Below are 24,259 nucleotides of genomic sequence, written 5' to 3'. Positions count from 1 at the left end.
TATTTATATATTATATTTGCCCATGCATAGTGTATATATTTATTCTCAAAGACTGTTTTCGACTATATATGTGTATATATGTATATAATATAGGCATACACATATGTGCAAACAAACATAATCCAAGATAATTTTTTACTCTGAATTGCCTCTTCACAATCAAAGTGGTGTAAATCTTAAGACTAGGCCCTACAAAAGTTGTCTTAGGTCAAATACCACTGATTAGTAGTGAGAAATGGTTACCCGTAGCGATGAATTGCAGGATCATACTTTTGTTATTGACTAAAGTATGACACTATAAATTGATATACATTTTTTAATCAAATGCAGATTTTTTCAGTTCCCTCTCATCTTGTAGAGATTTCAGTATTAAAATTTGCACATGAGGGCAGTTTTCTCACCAAAGAAAAAACCAGAGTGTTTTCTACTCTGTCATATAGTACTTTAGGTGTGCAATCCTATGGGATAAACCATTATCAGCAATATTTTAACAAGGAGATCTTCTATGGTTCCTGATATGAGGCACTGAAAAGAGACACTGTCATGTCTTTGGTATTGCCTCTGAAATGCATAACCTGAATCGAATCCTGAAGCAGCAGCAATAAAAACCCCCAAAACCCTAGGGGCATGCAACAAATCAGCTTGCCTGTGCTCCTGAAGAAATGTCAAGTTCAGAAAAGACACATTCTGAGCGCTTCTTTCAGATGTAAGAGATTTGATACATGCAATGTGTGGTCTTGGATTGGGTCCTACACCGAGCACAACAGAGTTAGGAGAGGCGTTACTGAAATAGTAGAATCTGACCCTGAGATGATCTAGGTGGTGAACTAACACAGGACCTTAAGGCAACTATTAAAAATACGTTCAAGAGCTTGAAGTAAATTAGATTATGGATGTGTATGAGACAACATTGCATCAAAGTTACATTTCACACTTTTAATAATTGTGTTATGGTTATGTAAAGAGAATGCCTTTGTTCTTAGGAAATACATACTGATATATTTAACTCTAAAGAGTCATCATGTCTGTAACTTACACTCAAATACTTTAGAAAATACATATTTAGAGAGAAAGAGAGAGAAAAAGTGAGCAAAATGTAAACAGTTGGTGAATCTGACTAAAAGGTGTATAAGAGTGGCTTATGATACTTTTGTGAAGTTTGTTTAATCCTGTAATTATAACAAAGTGTGGTGTTACACAAATGTTGCCAATAAATTAAAACAATTTCCATAGTAAAATTTCAACATTTCTATTAAATCACATTTAACAGTAGCTTAACATATCTGTCGCGTTTATCATTCAGGACTTTTGAAAAGCACCATGGTTTGTGAGTTGTGACATTTTGTCTTTAGACCTGATTCTTTGTAGTGATCACACCGTCTTGGTTCTGGGTCTTAATTCTCCTCTGTTTGAGAAAAGAGAGGCTGAAAGATCAATCATTGGTAGTATTTTAATTGAAATTTAAAATATTTCCTCAATAGTTACAAAGAGGGCTGGATGTCAATAAGTGAATGCTGGAACAATTATTCCGACTTTATAGATAGAATCTGATGCTGATGAAAACCAGAACTATCCTTCTGTTTTCAAGAATACTCAATGCAATCATTGAGCCTAAACCCTGGTTTGCAGGCTGAACTTGGTGTGTGAAGAGCAGAGACTCTGACACTCCCAGAAAGTGGAATAAAAAATATTCTATCAAAGACGACCATTCACCTGAGACTGTACATTCAATATCATATTTACCTCCAGTATTTCAGTTTTGAAATCTTAAAAGATGAACAAAATTATGGCAGTTGAGGGTGAGCAATGTCTTTCCTTAGAAAGCTCCCCTCTTTGGGGCTATGAAGGCACAGTATGAGTTCTAGTCCAGCAAGGCACACATCAATCAATTTATTTGAATGAGAGCTTAATTGTGTTTCACTTCCCAATCCATCTAACTCAGGCAGTGCGAAGTATTTTTAAAATTGTATTTTGCTTTCTAAAGTTAGAAATTTATACTTCTATGAAAAAACTTGGAAACTTAGCCCTTAAAAGCTGCATACGCAAATAAGTTATAAAATGTTGCAATGCTGAAAATATTTCTCAAATATGCCATGCTCCACAAAATTCACTGCTTCTAAAACTGCATTATATGATACAGACATCATGGAAAGCTGAATAAGCCCACTGCAATATATGTTACAACCAATAAGGCAACAAATTATGTATAAAAATCATAAAATCAGTGACTGAGCACACGCACGCAGCAGCAAAAATTTGAAATACATTTTGGAGAATCTGTAGCTTTTCATTTTGTTCCTTGTTTGTTATCACAGGTCCAGATCACTGAAGTGTGAGTTACTCTCAGTGAAAAAGGATGTAACCAGTGGCTGCATGTCCAGGAAGCGTAGCTTCTATGACTAGCTATGACTTGACTAATCCCCTAGTTAAGATTATTTCAAACCTGATGAAATTATGTCCTCTAAACCTGTCAAAAAGTTAGATACAGAAAGTTAGATAAATAGAATACATTGTAAAAAGGAGGAGGAAATTGTAATTAAAAATGAAACATCTTTTAAAATTCTTCAACTCAGAGAATTTATATTGCAGATATATTTCCTTCACATTACATCAAATTTGCTTTTGTTAGCCATCTAGTCTTTTAATCATAGGTTCAAACTTGACATTTCAAATGGATCTATCTCATGAAGTTACATTATATAACTAAAATATTTAGTTTAAGCTGTATTAGGGAACTCTTAATTCTCTTTCAGATGAAATTATGATAAAGCTACATTTTCTCAAGAAGTAAGAAAGTGATGATGATGAAAATAACAATAGCATAAGCTACAAGCTAACTGGTTGTGACCACTAATACATCAGATCTCAAACTAGGCATTTTACATATAGGGTGGGTAATTTGTAACAGCCAGGAATAAGTATTTTTATAATACTCATTTTATGGTTAAAGGCACTACATTTAAGGAATTTAAATTGATTTCTCAGGTTTATTTAACTTGCATGAGCAAATATTCACATCTATTTAACTCAATTTAACAGCAATTTTTTCTCATGTAAAATGAACAGTACTATTATTTGTAAAAAAAAATATATATTTAAAATAAGCTTAATGTTATTATATACTGAGTTAAAGAAAATTACGTTTTAGCTGAAGAAGTCACATTAACAAAATGTACTTTTTATAAAGTGTGTTTCAAAAGAAAATAAACTCAGGAAAAAGAAAATATGGCAAAGTTTAAACTTACAGGTTAATTTATTTTTCTTCTTCCAGTTTATTTTTCCTCTTCTAATTTATTTTTCTTTTCTCTCTTTGAAATTTAATCTATTGTTTTGTTTTAGTCTTAATCCTCTCTTATAATTTTACATAATTGCATTGATATAAAAGCAGATATGTTGACATTGCCTTCTAGTCATTTTCGTACTTATAACCATGAGTGAAAGTGGTTTTTGTCAGCCAGAAAAACAAAGAAAAAAACTCATCATGAATTTTACTTTACACAGTACAATATTTGAGGGGACTTTCCCAATATTAGGACAGCATTATGACGGTACTCATTCATTGACAATATTAGCAAACTAACTAACACTTTAGATTGCTTACAAACCGAATTGAATATTTTTCATCAGTTATTTGATTCATTTGGGTACTGGTTCTACATAGGTGGCTTTTGAAGATTTGGACATACAATTGAATAGCAAATATAATTAGAATACAATGTAACAATAACATCAGTGTCCTCTTTTGATTTGTTAAACTATGAATTGGACCAAACGCAATCCCTTTCTGTGACAGGCTTTCCATAAGCATATCTACACAGTACCTGTTGCACAGTAAGTGATGAATATATGTTTGTTGAATGAACAATATATATATGTTGGATAGTCCAACCCTTAATTATTGCAATATGAAATTTTAATATATAATATAGTTATAAAACTTTCAAGTTTTAGAGAGCCTTAAATATTATCTGCTTCTGGATTGGTAAATATATCCCAATTCACATGCCAACCAGGAAATTACTAATAGATCTGTGTTAGAAAGGGTTGGAAGTCACACCATGAGCCATCAGAGAAGAGGGCTATGATTGAATACTTCCATCTGCCATTGGCACAGGACCAGGAAGCACCAGCATGTGCACTTTGTATTATTTTTTCAAACAAGATCCAGTTCAACCTGAGCACAAGTGCATTCTTTCAATGTAATAAGAAGGGTAGTCCCTCGACTCCCAGTACAGTGACTTCTCTGTGCCAAGTAAATTTTGCAGGATGTTTTCTTCCATGTTTTTTAAGAAAAATACATCTTTGTTCTCCAGGCCAGATTTGAAATTGGATCAATTAAATGTGCCAAAGTGTTTTTAAATATTTTGATCAGCTCAGAGGCAGTCTCATGATACATATTCTTGTTATTAAAGCCAGCCAAGGGTCACATCCTTTATTTACCTGCCTATTGTATGTTATTGCAACAGTGCTAAGGAGAAAATGTAGCAACCTTTCTGGTAAATAGGCTCCACTAAAAGAGGCAAAAAAAATTATAGATTGAAATGTTCACCGTGAAAGATACCCAGCAGCAGCTGAGCTTGCTTTTGTTTGCTGACCAAAAGAGCATAAAAAATAGTCACAGAGTGTAGACCTGTTGCACTGACCATCGTTAATTGAGGTTTTATTGCCTGTACGTGGCATTAGGAGCCTTTTGAGAGAAATGTAAAGTTGAATCATGTCAAAGCCAATTAACGCAGCTGCTATTAGATCTGGTAATATTGAGGACATCATTTTACAAAGCATTTCAAGTGCAGCCATTCATATTTCCAAGGCATTCTTTATTTTCCAAAGTCAATTCTGCTGGAGATGTAAAATAGGACCTGAATTGCCTAGATTTTAAAAACACAGTGATTACATAAAGGAAGATGCTTCTGTGTTGCTAATATCGTAGATATTCTTTTTTTAAAATCAGAACAATTCTGTCATGACATTAAAAACATTCAATCCTCAAATAGCAAGGCTATTAAAAACATTCAATCCCTGAATAACAAGGCCTTGAACTTTTGGTGCTTTAACTCGTGTTTTAATTTGTTTAGAAGTCATTCACTTTAGAAAAGATGAATTGAAAGGTTATTTTTATATATGTAGCTACTCAATAAAATAAACATGTGAGTCATAGTAAGACATATGTTAAGGAACTTCCATAGGATTATGTGCTGTGGGTTTGTAGTAAATATGTAGTCTATTGCATGGATACCCATTGGTCTCCTGTTTGCCAGTTTCATCCTGGGTCACTCGCTGTGTGTGTTACTGTTCTTGTTTGCCTAACAGCTGTGTCCTGTGGCAACCCCGGCACACCCACCAATGGAATGATCGTCAGTAGTGATGGCATTCTGTTCTCCAGCTCGGTCATCTATGCCTGCTGGGAAGGCTATAAGACTTCAGGGCTCATGACGCGGCATTGCACAGCCAATGGGACCTGGACAGGCACTGCTCCCGACTGCACAAGTGAGTAACCAGACATCGTGGTAAACTCATTACTATGAAATTCACTCCATTGCGGGGCAAAAACAAAACTGACTTTAAGGTGTTATACTGTTTTTTATTTTTAATTCATAGAGGAAAAAAAAAGGAAAACTATGTGTGATATTGTGACTCTATTTCTTAGGTACTTTAAGATTTTTTCCACTTTCTTATTTGTATGGCTGAAGCTCCTTTAAAAGGCCAGTTGGGTGGAACATTGTAAAATTGAGACCAAAAAAAGTCAAGATTTTGTTGTCTGCAGACCCAAAGAAGAAATATCTTTGGTTCTCTGACTGCAGGCTTCATCTTTCTGATTATACACCATGCCTAATTAGGGGCTAGTCAAGGGGTGGAAGGCAGCATCTGACAGCCAGCTGCCAACAGAATAGAAATCAGTGGTTATCAAAATACAAGTGTTCCTTCGGACAGCGGGTCAGTGAAATCATCAAACAGAGGGTAGTATTGCTTTATTAATTCACTGCTTAACCACTTTGAGTAGCAGTTCAAAGAGAATATCTTGAATAGAAAGGGTGACTAATTCCTTTCATGATAAATTAATTTCTCTGATTCTTTCCTGCTACCTGTTTATTAGTTATAAGTTGTGGGGATCCAGGCACACTAGCAAATGGCATCCAGTTCGGGACCGACTTCACCTTCAACCAGACTGTGAGCTATCAGTGTAACCCTGGCTATCTCATGGAACCGGTCACATCTGCCACTATTCGCTGTACCAAAGATGGCACATGGAATCAGAGCAAACCCATCTGCAAAGGTTTGTTTTGTGACTCTTTGGATTTTACAGATATGTGTAGAAGTCTTTATTGAATTGTGCTTTGTTTAATTTTGCAAGCATTTATGTAGCCCTTCTAGGGGCTAGGAATTCTTAAACACCAATTTGCAACTATTAAGTCACTTTATTTTTATAATACTTTAATCTCAGCTTTACGGATGGAAAAACTGACTCACAGAGAGGTAGAGGAAAAGGCTTAGGATCACAAACCAGGAACTGGAGATGTCAGGGTTCAGTGATGGTCCTGCCACCCTAGAGTCTGTGTGTGAACCCCAGTGCTTTGCTGTCCTGGGTAAACCTGTGACCCTGGCTGAGTGAGGTGTTCATGGCTTGGCGAATCTAATTGTAAGAATTTAGAGGCAGGTTGGAGAGACAAACCAATCAACTGGTAATGGCAAAGTATTGGTAGAGAGTGTTAGCACCGTGATGTTTCATGGGGTTTTGTTGCTGAGACTGAAGATGACACTCACAGAGAAGGCAGGAAGAGGTTTGTGACTTATGTGACTGGACTGTCTGGTGAATCAAGACAGGCTCAAGCCCATCAAGGTGGCTTCAGCAAAGCAGAGTGAGCGAGCGGGCTGGGCTCTTACAGTGACCAGGGAGTAGGGCTGAGTGAGGGCTGCGCAAGGGCCAGGGATTTGCATGGTGATGGTTTATTTACCAGAAGCAAAGAAGAACTATCCAGACTTTCTTATCGGCTGGTGAAGAGGAAGGACAAGAAGAAGAGGGGGAGAGAGGGGCTTGAAAGCTGTCAGTGGTCAAACATAAGAAGATGGCATTCTCCTCTTTATTAGACTAGGAACAAATAAAATACTGAGAGAGGGAGAGCTAGAACACTCAGTAGCTTAACGGAGAAGGTATCATCTTCTGCAGGCTCTGCAAGACAGATGGTTAAATGTGACAGAGTCTTAAATGTGACCTGGTTGCTCAAAAGTATTGCTTTCTCTCTCTTCTGACATGGGCGTGTTCTTGGACCATCCTGCTTTCCTCTCCCAGTAGAGTCAAAGGATCTCATTGCCTTCCCTTCTTTGTATTGTAACTCTTAATACTACACCTGTTATACGGCAGACCCTAAATGTTTAACGAAATGCACTAAGTGGTATTGGCAGTGTTCAGGTCAAATGGTCATGATGGAAATTGCCAATAAAATAACACTTCATGCATGGTTTTGTAGATGTTTATCCTCTTTCTGGCACCCGTTGTGTTTGTAACAATGCCATGGCCAGCAAGGCCCTACCAGATGGAACCTCTTTCTCTCTGTGTCCCTCCTGGAACTTGTCTCCTCCCATTCCCCCATGTAGTTCAGGTCTCCCCCAACTGGGGCCTCCCCCTGGACATTCCCTTGGGCCAGAGCACGCCTTTCCCCAGCCCTCACTGTGGGGTCTCAGGAAGGATTTGTTGAACGAGTGAACAGATCAGTAGAAGGTGGAGTGGTGAGAGGAGGATCCATTTCCAACTTTTGGGTGTGCAACTGTGAATTGCGTGTGTTGGCATGTCTCTCTCACATGAGAAGGCATGAGCCTGAACACACAAAATGCAGGTGGGTATTCTCTTGTAATGCCTTCTGCTGCCTACAGGGTCACTTGGAAACTTCCATTTATTTCCAAAATTAGGGAAGCTTTTGTATCTTCAGAGAAGAAGGATTTTAGACAGTGGTTTTTGGATTTTTGCCCCCCAGGGTGCATTTTAGTATAATTTCTGGAGTGGGGAAGGTGGATCTGTGGGGACATCGCCCTCGGGGAAATCCTCCCTAGAAACCCTGTTCTTGCTTCTCAGCCCCGTAAAGTAGACATCAGGTTCCAAGGCCGTGATGAAACACTTGTGAATGGTATTTTACAGAATCTTCTTTAACTGTGCAGGCATTTCTAAAAAAATATATTCAGTAAATAGATGGACCGACTGTCTTTTGGAAACTATATGCCATCTTTAAATAAAAAATACAGATGGCCGGAAAAATTCTTACCATCTGTGCCTATAAATTTTGTGTCATCTGACCAAATCCTCATTCGAGTTGTCCTTGGGAACCATCATAAAAAGACACAAATTAAACAAGAACGTTTCTTCCTTTCTTGGCCTTGTATATATTGAGAATATCATGTTCAATCCTGTTTTCTTTTACAGTGTTATATGTTTTGACTTGACTTTGCTTTTATATACTTGATCTATATTAATGAAGAAATATTCTTTAAAAAAAGGTTTATTATTTGGATGTACTGTCTTCCTTGGCAATTCTTTTATTATTTGTTTTTCAAGAAACCTACGTAGATGTCATTTGTAATTCAGGTAAAATTAAAATGTGAATCATTTGAACATCACAGCTGCAGCGGGAGCTCCGGAATGTTGATCTTGTTTGTTCTTTGGAAAACAGCCGTGCTGTGTCCTCAGCCACCACCCTTGCAGAATGGAACAGTGGAGGGGACTGACTTCCACTGGGGCTCCAGCATAAGTTACAGCTGCGTGGACGGTTACCAGCTCTCTCACTCTGCCATCCTCTCCTGTGAAGGTCGCGGGGTGTGGAAAGGAGAGGTCCCCCAGTGCCTGCGTAAGTTCTACAGCAGAATTTGTTCCACCCACTATAGGTCCATAACACAGACAGATAATCAGGGCACATCCTAAGGTTACAATCTGAGGACCTTCCTGGTGGGTAGTAATAGCCCTAAAATACACAAAAACTCAAACTTGAGACTGTGTTGCCTAAGGGCAGAGTCTCTTTTTTGAGACAGGGCCTCACTCTATTGCCCAAGATGGAGCGCAGTGGTTCAGTCATAGCTCACTGCAGCCTCAATCTCTCGGGCTCAAGCCATCCTTTCACCTCAGCCTCCCAAGTAGCTGGGACTACAGGTGTATGCCGCCACCCCCAGCTAATTTTTGTACTTTTTGTAGACATGAGGTTTCGCCATATTGCCCAGGCTGGTCTCGAACTCCTGAGCTCAAGCCTGCCTCCACCTCCCAAAGTGCTGGGATAACAGGTGTGAGCCACCGTGCCTGCCCTCCTTTTAGTCTTTTCCTTGTTTAATAGTTAAAGCTAAAGATTTAACAGAAACTAGTTACCAAGCTCAATTCGTTAAGCTGATCCAGGGACACTGAAGGCTGACTTCTCCCTGATTATCTTTCATAGCTGTGTTCTGCGGAGACCCTGGCATCCCCGCTGAAGGGCGACTTAGTGGGAAAAGTTTCACCTATAAGTCCGAAGTCTTCTTCCAGTGCAAATCTCCATTTATACTCGTGGGATCTTCAAGAAGAATCTGCCAAGCTGACGGCATGTGGAGCGGCATACAACCTGCGTGCATTGGTAATAATTACAATACTGCCCTGGTGATATTTGCGGGTATTTGGGGGATGAGGACATTTCATTCCGAAATTGGGTCATTGGTGATTACATAGATAGTGTTCCTGTAGATAATCTTCTGTAAAGGTAATATTCTTTGCACTGAATAGGGTTGCACACTAATCAGCTAAACTGATGTGCCGCCTCTTTTAAGTCATTCAAGCTATGTTTGGAGTTTAAGTCAGAAGTCTGCTAAAGCAGCTACTCGACTTTGTTCTCGAACTTCAGTGACTGTCTCTGCTGTCTACCTTAACTGCCAATTGCATTGTTTAGGGGAAAGGTGCAGTTAGGAACATTCTCTAAAGCAGCCCTCACCAGAGAGACAGTCTTGCTATTGTTTTATTGCCGCAGAGTCAAGTTTTATCACTGTGTTAATTTTGTTCATTGAGATTTACTAAGCAGAATAATGGGTGTTCTACAAGTTTTCAGTAAAAAAGTAATAATTAGTCTTGATTATTTTCTAAGAAATTGAATGGTATAAAATAAGGATAGTATTAAAGAAATATTGTCACTGAAGCATTTTTTTCTAATTAGAATATTTGCTGTCATTTGATTTAAACTATTGCTATATAGTAGCTATCTCTACACTAAAAATATTTTTCTTCCCCCTAGTAAGTTAGTTGCTCTAGATAACAAGTTTTAAGAAGTTATCTATTTTGTTTTTCTACTGGCAACTGTAGAGCGGCAAATAAGAGAGCTGAAGTGCCACTGGGTTACCCAAGTCCTACCTTTTTTGAAAAATGTCACTCTTGGTTTTCCATATGCTTCGATTTTGAAGCATTAAATATATTGTTCATTTTGAAATGTTGAGGAAAATTAATTAAAGAAATTCAGAATAATGTAATGGGTAACCAAATGAGATGGTCATTAATTGAATCCTAATAAAAAGATGGTGATCGATCATTATTGAAGATAGTATGTCATTGACCAAACAAATATATTTCTATAGAAAAAAAAGTCAGAGAATGGAAAAAATGTACTTATTCTTATATAAAAAGAACATACTGAACTACTTAAAGTCTAAAAGTTAACATCCAAAGAAGATGTCTTGAAGAGAAGATAAAAGTAGCAATTTAATTTTTAACTTTCCTGAAAAACATCTTGCACATTTCTCAAAACAAAATTTTCTCTATTTCATGAGGCCTTTCAGTAAAAGCTGTTAGAGTTCCCACAATAACTCTATCTGGTGCCCTGTTTTCTTTTTAAATCACAAATTTCAGATCCTGCTCATAACACCTGCCCAGACCCTGGTACGCCACACTTTGGAATACAGAATAGCTCCAGAGGCTATGAGGTAGTTCATTATGAATTTACTATGTTTTCTTTCTGGAAATATAAAATATATTTGTTACTTAAACATATATGAGTGCTTTTTTTATATCGTACCTTGTTCATGTTATATTCACCTGAATAAAATTCATTCAAAGGGGATTTCTACATGTGTTTTTAACTGTCAAAATCACTGTGTACTAGATAATAGATACTTACTAGTATCTTACTAGATAATAATGGAATGATGCATAATTTCAAGTAGAAATTAACATAGAAACTGTTATGTTAATTTCTATTTGAAATCATTCATGCTTCTATTATTTGTTAAACTCACACGGCAATTCTCACATTGGGGTAACTTGTCACTGATAAGCTACTCATAAAAGGTTCTACTTTGGGACTGGATGTAGTGGGGAAATAATATTAAATTCTAGAGACAGAAACAGGAGAAAATGTATGTTAGCCCCGTAGTCTAAACTTACTTGTGAAATTAGTTCTCCATATGAGCTTTGAAGTTCTATGAATTATTAACATACTAAATATCACTTTGGAACGTTCATTTGACTTTTAATAAAATGAACATTACCACTTCAGTGAATGTTGGAGAAATACCTAAAAGTGGAAGGTAATGAAGCTTGAAATAAAATGTTTTAACCATCTTAAGTACTGCCATAACTTCACTGTTCTCTGGTTGCATGACTTTGAAAACAAAAGTTAAATATATATTCTACCTTCAAGTTAGGGATCTCATCAATTAAGAATAAAAAACCATCTTAGCCACTTTTCCCATCTCTCATGAGCACGAAAATATTCCCATTTTTCTCGCTCTGACATACAGTGGCCATTTCCTTGTAGCTCTTTTGCATCCTACGGTGGAGATCCTTACAGGGAACTAATATACTAACTCTAGCACGTTTTCTATTATGTCTCAAATATTGCCTTAAACTTCAAGTAAATACTTTCAGGTACATAAATATTGAATGCCAAATTGTCAAGGAATATTGGAAAATACTATATATGGTTGTCGCTCTCACTGATTCACTATGAAAAATAAAATTTTGATCACTATTGCTTTGAGCAAGTCTTAACTTGCCTATGTACAACTTATAGTAATTAAAAGTTGATGATGACTATATTTAGCAACATAGCAATATATAGTTATCATATAACATTAACAGGGTTGGATAAGTCCTTCACCCTCCTTATAACCAATCAGTTACACTAACGTGAATAATAGATTTTCTCCAACAGCAGGATTTACTGATAAAAGGCTCAGACACCATCTTTTAAGGACATGATTGAGACCGTGAACTGCAGCTCTCCCCAAATGTTTTTTTTTTCTTCCTTTATTAGGAATATTTTAATGTAAAATGTTAGGAATATTTTAATGTAACCGATGAGATTTTCGTCTGTTTTCTTTAGCACCATATGCTGAAACATTACTTACACAAAGTGAGCCATTTCAGTGTGAAATGTCCCCGTGTTAGGTTATGTTAATCTTGCAGCTTAAATGACTAGCTCCCATTCTCCAGCCAGGCGTGTCCCCGAAACCCATAGCTCCAGGGTTAGTGTATGATAATCAATTTAGAGTAGCTTGGTATATTCTGCTAAAAAATTTTTTTTATTGAGAAGGAGACTCTATTTTCTTTCTGCCAGTAAGTGATACAGGTTGTCCACGACCTTCCTGACAACGTCAGCATGTTTACCAGGAGGTCTGTTTGGAACTGCAAACATGCTTGCACACAACGTCAGCATGTTTACCAGGAGGTCTGTTTGGAACTGCAAACATGCTTGCATGGAGAGCTGATGGACACCATTCCTGACAGAGAGGAAATGTGCTGGGAGCAGCGGCTCACGTCTGTAATTCTAGCACTCTGGGAGGCCCTGGCAGGAGAATCACTTGAGGCTAGGAGTTTGAGAACAGCCTGGGCAACATAGCAAGACCCTATTTCTACAAAGAATACAAAAAATCAGCTGGGTGTGTTAAGGTGCACCTGTAGTCACAGCTACTCAGAAGGCTGAGATGGGAAGACCACTTGAGCCCTGAAGGTCAAGGATGCAATGAGCTATGATTGCACCACTGTACTCTATACTCTGGGCAAGAGAGAGAGGCCCTGACTCTAAAGTTTAAATCAATCGTCAATCAGTCAAGAGTAACTGAGTCAACTCTTTCCCATCATTGAATCTTAAATTAGCTATTGATTGGACATTTATCAAATTTGCACTTTTCTTTATAAATTCCTACTTCCACTGTATCAAGTGCTAGAAGCACCATTTTTTTTCTCCTGATATCCTTTCTCACTATTCAATGTACCAACTATTTTCTTGCATTTTACTTCTTGTTATTTTCCCAGAATCCCAACAAGGGAGGTATGGGCTTACTCCTGTGAGAAGGCAGACACAGGGAATGAAATAACTGGTTAAACTTCTCAGAGCAAGAAACAAATGGGGTATTCAAATCTTTGGACTCTAACTTGGTACACTTATGTGCTCTCATAAGTCAAGCTTTAAAGAAACAATCTGGTCCCAAGCCAAGCTGTCACGAGTGCAAACCCGCCTTCCCTGGGGGCTGCTTCCCTCTCCCTTTGTACGTGGGTCATGCTGGCCTCATGCTGCGGATACGCAGGAACATGGACGATCTTTGGTGCCCCTCAACACATGGACCAGAGCTCATTCTCTAAAAAAGATACTTACAGATCACAGGAATCTGTCCCTCAAGGCACCTCTGGTTAAATTAGGAACACACACAGGTAAATAAATATACAGGCAATTCCAAGACGTTGTAGTGAGTGGCGCAGATAACATTCGATGTCGGGGAAATGCATTTGAGCAGCACGTGATTCATTCTTGGAAGATCAGAGAAGAATCTGCAAAGGATGTGCAGTTTAAGCAAAGCACAGAGAATTTAGTAGGGGTTAGCTTTGTGAAGACCTGGTGAGGAAGATGCCCCAGACATGCAGACAACAGTAAATAGTTTGTACAGTTTGAAGCGTAAGAAAGACAGAGTTTGGCGGCCTCTGTATGAGCAGGAGTTGACCAGTCCCCTAGGAGTGCTAACAAAAGTAATTTTCTAATAAATGCCAATTGTTTAAAATGTGAGTGGCAGGAAAAAAAAGAAAAAGGAAATAATAATTATTACAAACAAAAAATAAAGAACTCTAAAACAGAAAAGGCATAACTTCTTTACCCAAACAGCCTTCTAAACTTTCAAAATTCACAAAGATCTTACACTATTCATCGAGCAATCGACGTTGTGTGTAACACTGTAACATGCAGCTATAATGTGCATGTTGATTTAGACAATGGCTCGACATTAATGTGAAAAATTGCTGCTATACTTTTACCCTGGCATGTGCTTTCAAGTATCACCAGTTGATACTTCGAATATTCCCTCGGCCTCTGAAGCTAGTATTGGATTTCCTCTCTAGGTTGGAAGCACGGTTTTTTTCAGGTGCAGAAAAGGCTACCATATTCAAGGTTCCACGACTCGCACCTGCCTTGCCAATTTAACATGGAGTGGGATACAGACCGAATGTATACGTAAGTGTGATTTCTTCCACCACCATCCGAAGTAAACTATTTGTTGTGAATGTCTGGGAAGTGTTTACCACTAAGAGAAATAATAAGAAATTGTTTTTAATTCCCCAATCCTAAACTTTGGATGTCCTCAAAGTTTGGTTCCCTAGAACTGGCAGCCTAAGCATTTGGCTGGACATTGGGCTGTGACGTCAGTTCTCAAGCCCCACCCTTGACTTTGAACCAGAGACTCTGGAGGGAGCCGGGGAGGAGAGAAAGGGGACAGTTTAGTTTAACAAATGCTCCAGGAGATTCTAAGGCACAGTAAAGTCTGAGAAACTGCTTGAAACCGAAGATAAGTGAATAACATTGCATTGAACATTCTTAGAGGGAAAACTTATTTGTACATGCTGTTATTCTGCTAGGATATTTACATCAAATTACTAAAGAGAGGGTCAACTGAATAATGTCATATGTCAGAGTCTAAGAAGTATTTAAAAGATTATTTTCGCTATAATTAGGAAGTATATATGAATTGATCATTCAAATACATACTTAAGGATCGCATTTTATTTTGTAACTTAATCATGATAATTAGGAAAAATATATGGATGGGTAGTATGTGAATTATTCATTTCACTCACTCAATTTAGTGAACTATAATGTCTTATTCTTACTATATTAAAAATAAAATATTAGTAGAATGTTATAAAAATATCTTAATAGTATATAAGATGTGATTTTTCGGTGTGTTTATTTTAAAACTATCATCTCTGCTCTAAATCACTACTCAAATTATATGTTGATAGTATATGTACATATATATGTATATACATGCACTCGTACATATATGCATGTGTTTATATATAATATGGAGTTTGATAATATCAGGTACTGGTTATGGTTACTCATTAGTGAAATAGTGACAATACTCAAAACAACCGCATGCACAATGTTAAAATTATAAACTTGTTTTATAATAATATGCCAATCCTTATGGCATATATGCAAACTTTATAAGGAATGGAGTGGTTTGAGATACAGAGTATACGTTACAATCTCATTTATTCCTAAATTATATTTTAAAGAAAATAGGTATCTATATTAAGTTTCTAAATACACATGAAATTTTTACCACAATTGTTAATGAAATTGAATAATAAATTTGCTAGTTTCCACCAGAACAAAATCAAGGCATATCTAAATATTCACCAGTCTGTATAATTTGTAAGACTGGGCTTTTAAGGATCTTTAACATATTTATTTTAGTAGTATAGCAGAAGTGTTTTTTTATTTCAAAGCTATGATCTCTACTCTAAATCTTTGCGCGTAATTACCTATGTATAAATATACATAGGATGGGTGTAGTGGCTCATGCCTGTAATCCTGGTACTTTGGGAGGTCAACACAGGAGAATAGCTTGAGGTCAGGAGTTCTAGCACAGACTGGACAATATAGCAAGACTTCATCTCTACCAAAAACATGACATACATATGTGTAATATATATGTATGACTGACTGCATAACAATTTCCAAACTGTTTTGGTCTATTCATTTCTCTAGACACATGTGCTGACTTTACAGTAAACAAAGTCTCAGTGTTTCCTAATGTTGTTTCAGCTCATGCCTGCAGACAGCCAGAAACTCCGGCACACGCAGACGTGAGAGCCATTGATCTTCCTACTTTCGGCTACACCTTAGTGTACACTTGCCATCCAGGCTTTTTCCTCGCAGGTGGATCTGAGCACAGAACCTGTAAAGCAGACATGAAATGGACAGGAAAGTCGCCTGTGTGTAAAAGTAAGTTACTGATCAAGGAGTAGCATACTTTTCCAAAGAGCAAGGGAAAGGATCGGCTGCCCATCAGGCTAGTGTCCATGTGAGAAACCCATAAGTAAGAGCTTGAGGCTGCAGCATCGCCACCTGCCTCAGTCCTGCTTCATGTGCGTGAGCTGTGTGCGTGAACGTGTGTATCCTCAGTGTTTGATGCAACGGTGGCAGAGCCAAGCGGATGTATAGTACAATTAGTATGCAATTAGTACATAATACAATCATTGTATTATTTTAAGCCAAAAAAGAAAAGCTATTTGGTTAAAGAAAAGCATTCTGAATTAAAAGGAAAATAATACTCGGTATATTTTCAGGAAAAGTAGTTCTTAGAGATGAAAATGAATAAATATCACCAAGTGTCCGAGAATATATATGTGGTTATTTTTAAGACCACATGCTGTTTGTGGTAAAACCTAAGTTTATGTGTCCCTGACACTGGTTCTGCTTTGTAAAATTACAAAAGCAATTCACATAGAAACGATCCATTAATTACCAATTTGTGTGTTTACAAGTGAGAATCATCATCCTGGGTCAGCTTTGATGACAGCTAAACTTTCAGGTTCTCCCCTGTATGTAATTTATAAACCCATGGAGTCTAAACAGCATAAACCAAAAATGATGGAACGTGAGAAAGTCAGTGACTTTAGGTTTTGTTTCCTGGAGCCTATTTATAGTTCTCATATTAGGGATTTTAGAGAGACTTTTGTTTCCCTTGCCCTTCCCTGTTAGAAATAGAAGAATGAAAACTTTTAAAATGGTGATTCGTAGTTTGATATAAAACTGTGAAGGCTAAGAAATTATGATTTAAATCTAACTTGATAGACCAAAATGAACATTCTGTAATGGAAATAATTTTGAATTTTTCAATAGTAATGTATAAATTCATTGATTTGGGTGGGGTATTGGACAATCAAGAGGGACTATAACATCGTGGTTATTTGGTTATTTCGTATGTGGCAGGGTATTCCAAGTAGGATATGAGAAATGTCATAGAAGCCACCCTCCTTTGCAAGGCTCTCTGTTGTAGCACTTTCAATGGAAATATGCGTAGATAGATGTACATTGATTTTTCATCCTTAAACTCTGCTTTCCCACAAACACCAAGAATATTCTGCTGTAAAGACGTGGGTTTAAAATGTATATGTATAAGGTATTCATATTTTGTACATTAAAAAAATCTGGAGAAGGAAAATTGCTTCAATTTGACATTTTTTCAAACTTACTCAAAAAATGTTTTTTTTAAAAAATGATAATTTGTCTTTTTACTTGTAGGTAAAGGAGTGAGAGAAGTTAATGAAACAGTTACTAAAACTCCAGGTTTGTATACCAGAACAGTTATAGATTTCAATCAAATAAAGTGATTTGTTCTCTACTCTGCACAATGAAACAATTCTCAACATTTAAATTTCCGAATCTGTTAGTCCATGATAAAGTTAATGTTTCAATTATTTAAAACACTAAGCCTACATAGAATTCTGTGTATTTCACAACAATGGTTTGTTAATGAAATAACATTACTTCACTTAAGAAGAAAACCTTTGGTGTTATCACACACTGTTTCATTCAAACGCGCCTTCGGCGTTTGGCAGGAGAAATGAAAACACTGATCATTCCATGTGGTATAATGGAGAGCCTTATAAAGAGGGTTGCGATTTTTTTTCCTCCAAATGAGGAAGCTCATATCAATGAGGCATTTTTACAGCGTAAGTTGTTAATGCAAACAGTTCAAATATGGAGCCCGATTTTTTCCAAGTATCTCCATTCATTCAGGCATCCTTTGCCTTCTAAGATGTTAATTATAGTTTTTTGTTGTATGTGGTGCCTTTTGCTAAACGCATTATGTAGCAAATTGCAAAAATGCAGTCCTATTTCCCGAGGAAAGTTTTCACTAACGAAATCATCTGGCATGTTCTATCTGTGTTTTGTCCTATTTCCCGAGGAAAGTTTTCACGATACAAAATCATCTGGCATGTTCTGTTTTAAATTTAAATTATGTTTAAATAACAAAATGGATCCCAAATTATATTAAGTTGGGTATTTTGTTGTTGTTGTTGTTTTATCAGAAAGAGAAATCCCTTGTAAATATATAAGGTCACTTGACTAGTACTTTCTTTATTCAGGTTTTAACACTTTTTTTTTTTTGGACATAAGCTCTATTTTAGAATCAAACATGGAAAGAGTATTTGTAATGCCATTGTCAGGATGCTGTATTACACACTTAATTCTTAGACAAAGAAAAATGTGCCAATATGACTAAAGGAATTTCTCCAATCTGCATAATAAAGAATATAAAATATTTTTTAAATCTTTCTAGACTATTTTATGTAAATATTACCTAAAAATCACATACAGAAGTCCAAGCTTTTTATCCAGGCAACATTTTCTTCAATGGAAGAAAGCACAGTCTCTTTTTGTTATTATTGTTGTGTGTGTGTTTTGTTTTTTTATTTGCTTATTTTGTGTTTAAGATATTGAAAGCTCTATACACTCCTTTTGTAGGTGCAAACATTATTATCAATATTCCTTTTCTTATGCTCTTGGAAGTGCTAATAGAATGTAATTCTTCATCAACGTGGTACATTCTAGTACGTCTCAGCTATGTGGCTTCTGCATTATACCGCAAGCTGCCAGCAACAAGTGAAATTAAAAAGACCCAGAAAGATGACCTCTACCACATGGCTCGTGGTCATATTTAATACACAGAAGCCACTTCTAAGACATTGGTTGTATCTTACCCTACCCAGCCAAGCCTGGCCCATTCCTGTGAAACTTCAACAGGATTACCTTAAGTGAATGCTCGGACAACTGGTTTAGTAACTTCAGAAGAGCATATAACTTCTAATTAGGGAAAACATTTTTATGTGCTTCAAAGGCTATTAATTTTAGTAATGGAAAATAAAGTTATTTTGGAGTTGCTGATTAAAATGGGGGTCTCTGTGGTGCTGGCAATGGCTAAGTAGATGTGTCTAAACTCAGTGATTTGTAAGCAAATGTGTTAGATACTTGTGTGGATATATGAGTTTTTAACTTATTTTCTTATCAGTATTATTATGAGAAGGTGGGGTCTACTCAAGGCCAAAGGAAGCTATTATCTTCTGTTCTTCTTTAACCCTTCTCTTGCTAGGCCAAGCTTTATAGGTTTAGCCTGACTAGAAAAACAAGAAAATGGCCAACTGGGCTGAAAAGAGAAGCGTAGGTATAGGCACAATATACTTTTGTCCTCATTATTTGCAACTGTAAATGGACTTTCTAAAAAACAGGTTAGGGAGACATGAATCTTCATTTTCACCTGGCAACTCAAGCAATGTGTTTTGACCAATTATGCTTATCATGAATCTTGTCTAAGTAAATAATTCATACACATCATAAGGCAGAAAACAAAAAGGAGCATTGGAATCATGTGGATATATACACTACAATTCATGTGTGAAAATGGCAGGATTTTAGACACATTTTTAAACAAACACATGAAAAATAAGTTTATTTTTTTCTTAAGCAGTGAAAGCATGAGGAAATATCTCAATAATCTTTGCGAGTTTCCCTGTCGATGAATTCTATGCTTTAAAAAGACTGTGTCTTTTATTACTGAATTTAAAAGACATATATGAAAGAAAAATTTGAAATTATTGAGCCCATCTTTTCTTACTTATGGAATATTTTACACAAAGAGATTAAAGAAGAGCAGAAAAGTGTGAATGAGAGAGACTGACTCTACTTACAGAATAAAGACTCTGAAATGAAAGGGCTTTGTCTTCATAAGTCCATGTGGTGCTGGAATATCCAGTGCAGTTGGTGCTGGGATATGTAAGCTTTTTCAAGACAGGGCATTGCTGTCATATGATATAGATCAGTTCTTCTGAGCCTTCCAAGTCTTTCAAAGAGTGGACTTGGATATTATTGAAATATCAGTAGTGATTTCATGGGTCAAGTAAACATATTTCTTACTAAGCACAGTAAAAACTAAACTAACGTTAGAAGTCCTAATTCACCATACCCCATGACCTTGGAAAGGCTGTTAAAATAGGTATGCTTTGGCTTCTAATAATAATAATAAAAATAAAACCATAAACACAAATGTCTACTTGCATACCATAATAATCTTCGCACCTGCTTCTTTTGAGTTTTGCACATGCTGTGAAGAGCGATGCACTAGGCTCCCCTTGTCTTCATCACTGCCCTCATCTGTGATCGCTCACTAAGCAGTATATGCCTTCTATGTTTAATGATGTCTGAATTTACTGTTTGCATGTGTGCTGACATTCATCTGTTTCCCCCCTTCCCACAGTTCCTTCAGACGTCTTTTTCGTCAATTCAGTGTGGAAGGGATATTATGAATATTTAGGGAAAAGGCAACCTGCCACTCTAACTGTTGACTGGTTCAATGCAACAAGCAGTAAGGTGAATGCCACCTTCAGTGAAGCCTCGCAAGTGGAGCTGAAGTTGACAGGTAGGTCCCGAAGAATTCACTAAACGCATGGTGTGAGCGGAAACAGACCCGCTGTCTTTTCACAGAGAGGTGATCTAGTAAGTATTAATTATTAATGTTCTGTTGGCTTTGCATATACTGTAACTCATTGGAGCCTCTCCCTAGCCATGAGAGGTTGGTACTATTTTATCATTTTAAAGATTACAAAACCAGTACAGAAAAGTGAACTGATTTGCTCAAAATTATGCCCATATTAAGTCAAGAATCTGAGATTCATATATAGATAATGCATGTCTCCAAACTTTATTTTTTAATCCTTTTTTTCTTAACTCATGTGCTCATCATGAGATTTTTTAAATTATCACACAATTAATAAAACAGCCTTGATTTATATGGCAAACAGTATTTTAAGCACCGTATGTGTATTATCTTTTTCATTCTTACATTAATTCTGTGATATAAGTATTTTTATTGTGTACTTTTTTAGAGAGAGATTTTTTAATTAGCAAAATCAAATATGTTATTATTCTTTCTGTGGAATAAGGGTTTTGAACTTAGTGGAGTGGATTATACCTATTCAAGATAGACAAGGACGTAGGAAGATTTTCAGGGGAAAAAAGAAGCTCCGAGGCTAAAATTCACAAATAAAAATACAATTTCTTTTACCTATTTTTCTATTATCTATGATATTATCTATTATCTATGATATTATCCTCTCTGTACCACATTCCACATCAAATGGATGAAAGGGCTGAATTGCTAACTTTCTCCAAGGTAAGCCTGACCTCCTGATCTTTTCACAGGTGTTTACAAGAAGGAGGAGGCCCACTTACTCCTAAAAGCTTTTCAAATTAAAGGTCCGGCAGATATTTTTGTAAGCAAGTTTGAAAATGACAACTGGGGACTAGATGGTTACGTAAGTACATGTGTAAGGTCTGTGACAAAGCACGGGCTTTCTAATCTCTCTCTGTGCAGAGGCGAGGGCTACGGATTGGAGGCTTCTGAGTAGAGCTGTCTTGTGTGTGCCCCTTGAAAACTCAGCCGCCCCTCTTGTTGACAGAGTGGTCATTTTATTCCTTCATTTTATAAGGGAAGAAACCAGGTCTAAGAAGTAAGAAATAAATTGACCATCGTTAAAGGGGTGGTTGAGGGCAGAACAAGACCTGAAATCCAGGGTCTGTGATGTTACTGCTACATTATATCATGAGTGGTACCACCAGAAATTTTCTAAGACCACTTGATAACCATGCTGCTCATTCTAAAAGAAATCATTGCCAGATAAATAGAGAGATTTAAGACGTCCCCCTTAATACCCTTCTTTGCAAGTTAATCATTTGTTTGTGTTCTAATTCACTATCTGACTTAAGGGTAGACAGCCTCACATGATGTACCCTGCCCAGTAGCTGGGACACACAGCGAGTTTTACATAACGTAGATTGTTTCTTAATTCATACGTTTGTCTTCCCTTAGAAAGTGTAGTTACCATATGGATATACTGTAAAATTTACTATAATTTTCGAGATCAAAATGAGATTGTGAGCATTTACATACATTAGGTGAAGTTCACTTCTGTGTTGGTTTCTGATCTTTAACTATAAAAGTGTCACCAAAAGGAGTGGCAGAAATAAAATATTTAACTAGTAGTATCTAAATATGAGATGTAACAGTTATATTCAAAGATATATTAAAAGAAGATATTATTCATCCCTTTGTATACCTTTTTATTTCTTTTCTTTCCTATATATCAGGTATCATCTGGACTTGAAAGGGGAGGATTTACCTTTCAAGGTGACATTCATGGAAAAGACTTTGGAAAATTTAAGCTAGAAAGGCAAGGTAAGTTGCACTTAGGATATTTTTTAAAGCAAATATCAGTTTGGCTTTCCAGTGATTTTTCTAAGAAGAAATGGAAAAGACAACTCTAAAAGAAACCTAAACAAAAATAATGGGAGAGACTAACATATTTTACAGCTGAATGAAAAAAAAGTATTTTGAATAGCAAAATAGACAAACACAAAGCCAGAAATAATGCAATAAATATGCCAGACATAGTGTTGGTCTAATGCATTTATACTATTCACACATTATTTTATAAAGAAGAAAATTACCATATAGGCTTTGCTACCAGAGCCACCTTTTGGAAGAATGTGAGTATACAATTTTGTGACGATTACCACAATGAAGTTATTTTGTAAGACTTTTATCAAAGTGCTGAATGCAAAAAATGTCTACTGGCTTGTAGAAAGGAAAAAAAAAAAAAAAGGATAATTAATCATAAAATACTTCCACTATTCAAACTACAGTATTATTAAATAGAAGAGCATTATAATGTTGGCCATGGCTGAGATTATATTTTAAATTGGGTTATATTATTTTGAGGTAATGAAATAGAATAAACGCATTAGACCAACACTAATGATGGGTAATGTTTTTTCTCTTGCTCTAAGCCAAATCCCGGAGTTGTTTGTCCTCCTTTCTCTATGCAGCACACGCTCTAGTAATTTTGTTTAAGGACACCCCAGTGAGCTGTACAAGATGCTGTGTAGATGTCTAAGTTTACTGATCCAATGAACTTGACCTGAACTATCAGTCTGCTATTACTAATTTTATTTGCATTACCCCATTTCTTTTTAATCTAACAAAATAACAGCTTGCTTCAACAAGGATTTTTATTCTTATGTGATGATGAGCTTATTGTCAGGAAAAAGAAATTTACTTTACAAAATAATTTGACTCATAAGTAAGTCCCCCCGCCCTTCAACTAATTAGAGAAGTTTGTGTTTAAGTAATTCTACAACAACCACCATTCATTTAAGAATGATGGCAAGTATCTGTTTTTATGGATAAAAATAAACAACCTCCTAATTTTCTCTAGTCAGTAGATAAACCAAAAAATGTGATTGTCATTAAGAGGATACTAAAATAAAATTAACTTGAAAGATAACTTTAATGCAAAAACTTGCATAAGAAACTCAACAATAAATTAATTTCCTCATTAAGACTGAGTGAACCAACCCTAGCATACACACAAAGAATGAGAGAAAATACATAAAATTGTGTACCTGATAAGTGACTTGTATCCAGAATATACAAAGAACTCTTATGGCTGAAAAATACAGAGGCAAATAACCTAAATAAGAAATTGACAAAAGATTTGAATAGATAAGTCTTTAAAGACATGCAAATGGCAATAAGCCCATGAAAATATGTTGATTATAATCATTATCAGGGAAATGCAAATCAAAACCACACTGGGATACCACTTCACATCCACAAGGATGACTGTGATCTGAAAGCCAAATAGCAAAGGGTGGCAAGGAGGCAGAGGAACTGGAACTGTCGTGCTTTACTGGGGAAACATGAAATGATACTGCTGCTCTGGAAAACACTCTGGCAGTTCATCAAATAGTTGTTACTGTAAGCTCCAGCAATTCCACTCCTACATGTGTAGCTGAAAGAACTGAAAATATATGTCACACAAAACTTGTACATGAATGCTTAGAGCAGCATTATTTATAATAACCCAAATGTGCATACAACTAAAATGTCTATCAATGGATGAATGGATAAACAACATGTAGTGTAGCCACACAAT

General features: G+C 36.4%; 1 protein-coding gene across 2 annotated transcripts in view; it reads left to right on the top strand.

The window, feature by feature from the left end:
- CSMD1 (CUB and Sushi multiple domains 1) overlaps positions 1 to 24,259 on the top strand; it is a 1,948,922-nt gene that overhangs the window by 1,913,421 nt on the left and 11,242 nt on the right. The window contains exons 58-68 of one of the 2 annotated variants that reach the window (XM_007961594.3): positions 5,311 to 5,487; positions 6,095 to 6,274; positions 8,661 to 8,834; positions 9,411 to 9,584; positions 10,841 to 10,914; positions 14,321 to 14,432; positions 16,029 to 16,208; positions 17,511 to 17,555; positions 20,524 to 20,685; positions 21,468 to 21,580; positions 22,413 to 22,500. In XM_007961594.3, coding sequence (XP_007959785.3) covers positions 5,311 to 5,487; positions 6,095 to 6,274; positions 8,661 to 8,834; positions 9,411 to 9,584; positions 10,841 to 10,914; positions 14,321 to 14,432; positions 16,029 to 16,208; positions 17,511 to 17,555; positions 20,524 to 20,685; positions 21,468 to 21,580; positions 22,413 to 22,500 — 1,479 coding nt within the window. The remainder of the gene's footprint in view (positions 1 to 5,310; positions 5,488 to 6,094; positions 6,275 to 8,660; positions 8,835 to 9,410; positions 9,585 to 10,840; positions 10,915 to 14,320; positions 14,433 to 16,028; positions 16,209 to 17,510; positions 17,556 to 20,523; positions 20,686 to 21,467; positions 21,581 to 22,412; positions 22,501 to 24,259) is intronic. The other variant, XM_073017922.1, reaches the window with a different exon arrangement.

The sequence above is a fragment of the Chlorocebus sabaeus genome, chromosome 8, assembly GCF_047675955.1.
Source record: "Chlorocebus sabaeus isolate Y175 chromosome 8, mChlSab1.0.hap1, whole genome shotgun sequence".
In the NCBI taxonomy this organism is placed as follows: domain Eukaryota; kingdom Metazoa; phylum Chordata; class Mammalia; order Primates; family Cercopithecidae; genus Chlorocebus; species Chlorocebus sabaeus.
Note: the sequence above shows the minus strand (reverse complement) of the source record. Positions and strands in the feature narration are given on the sequence as shown.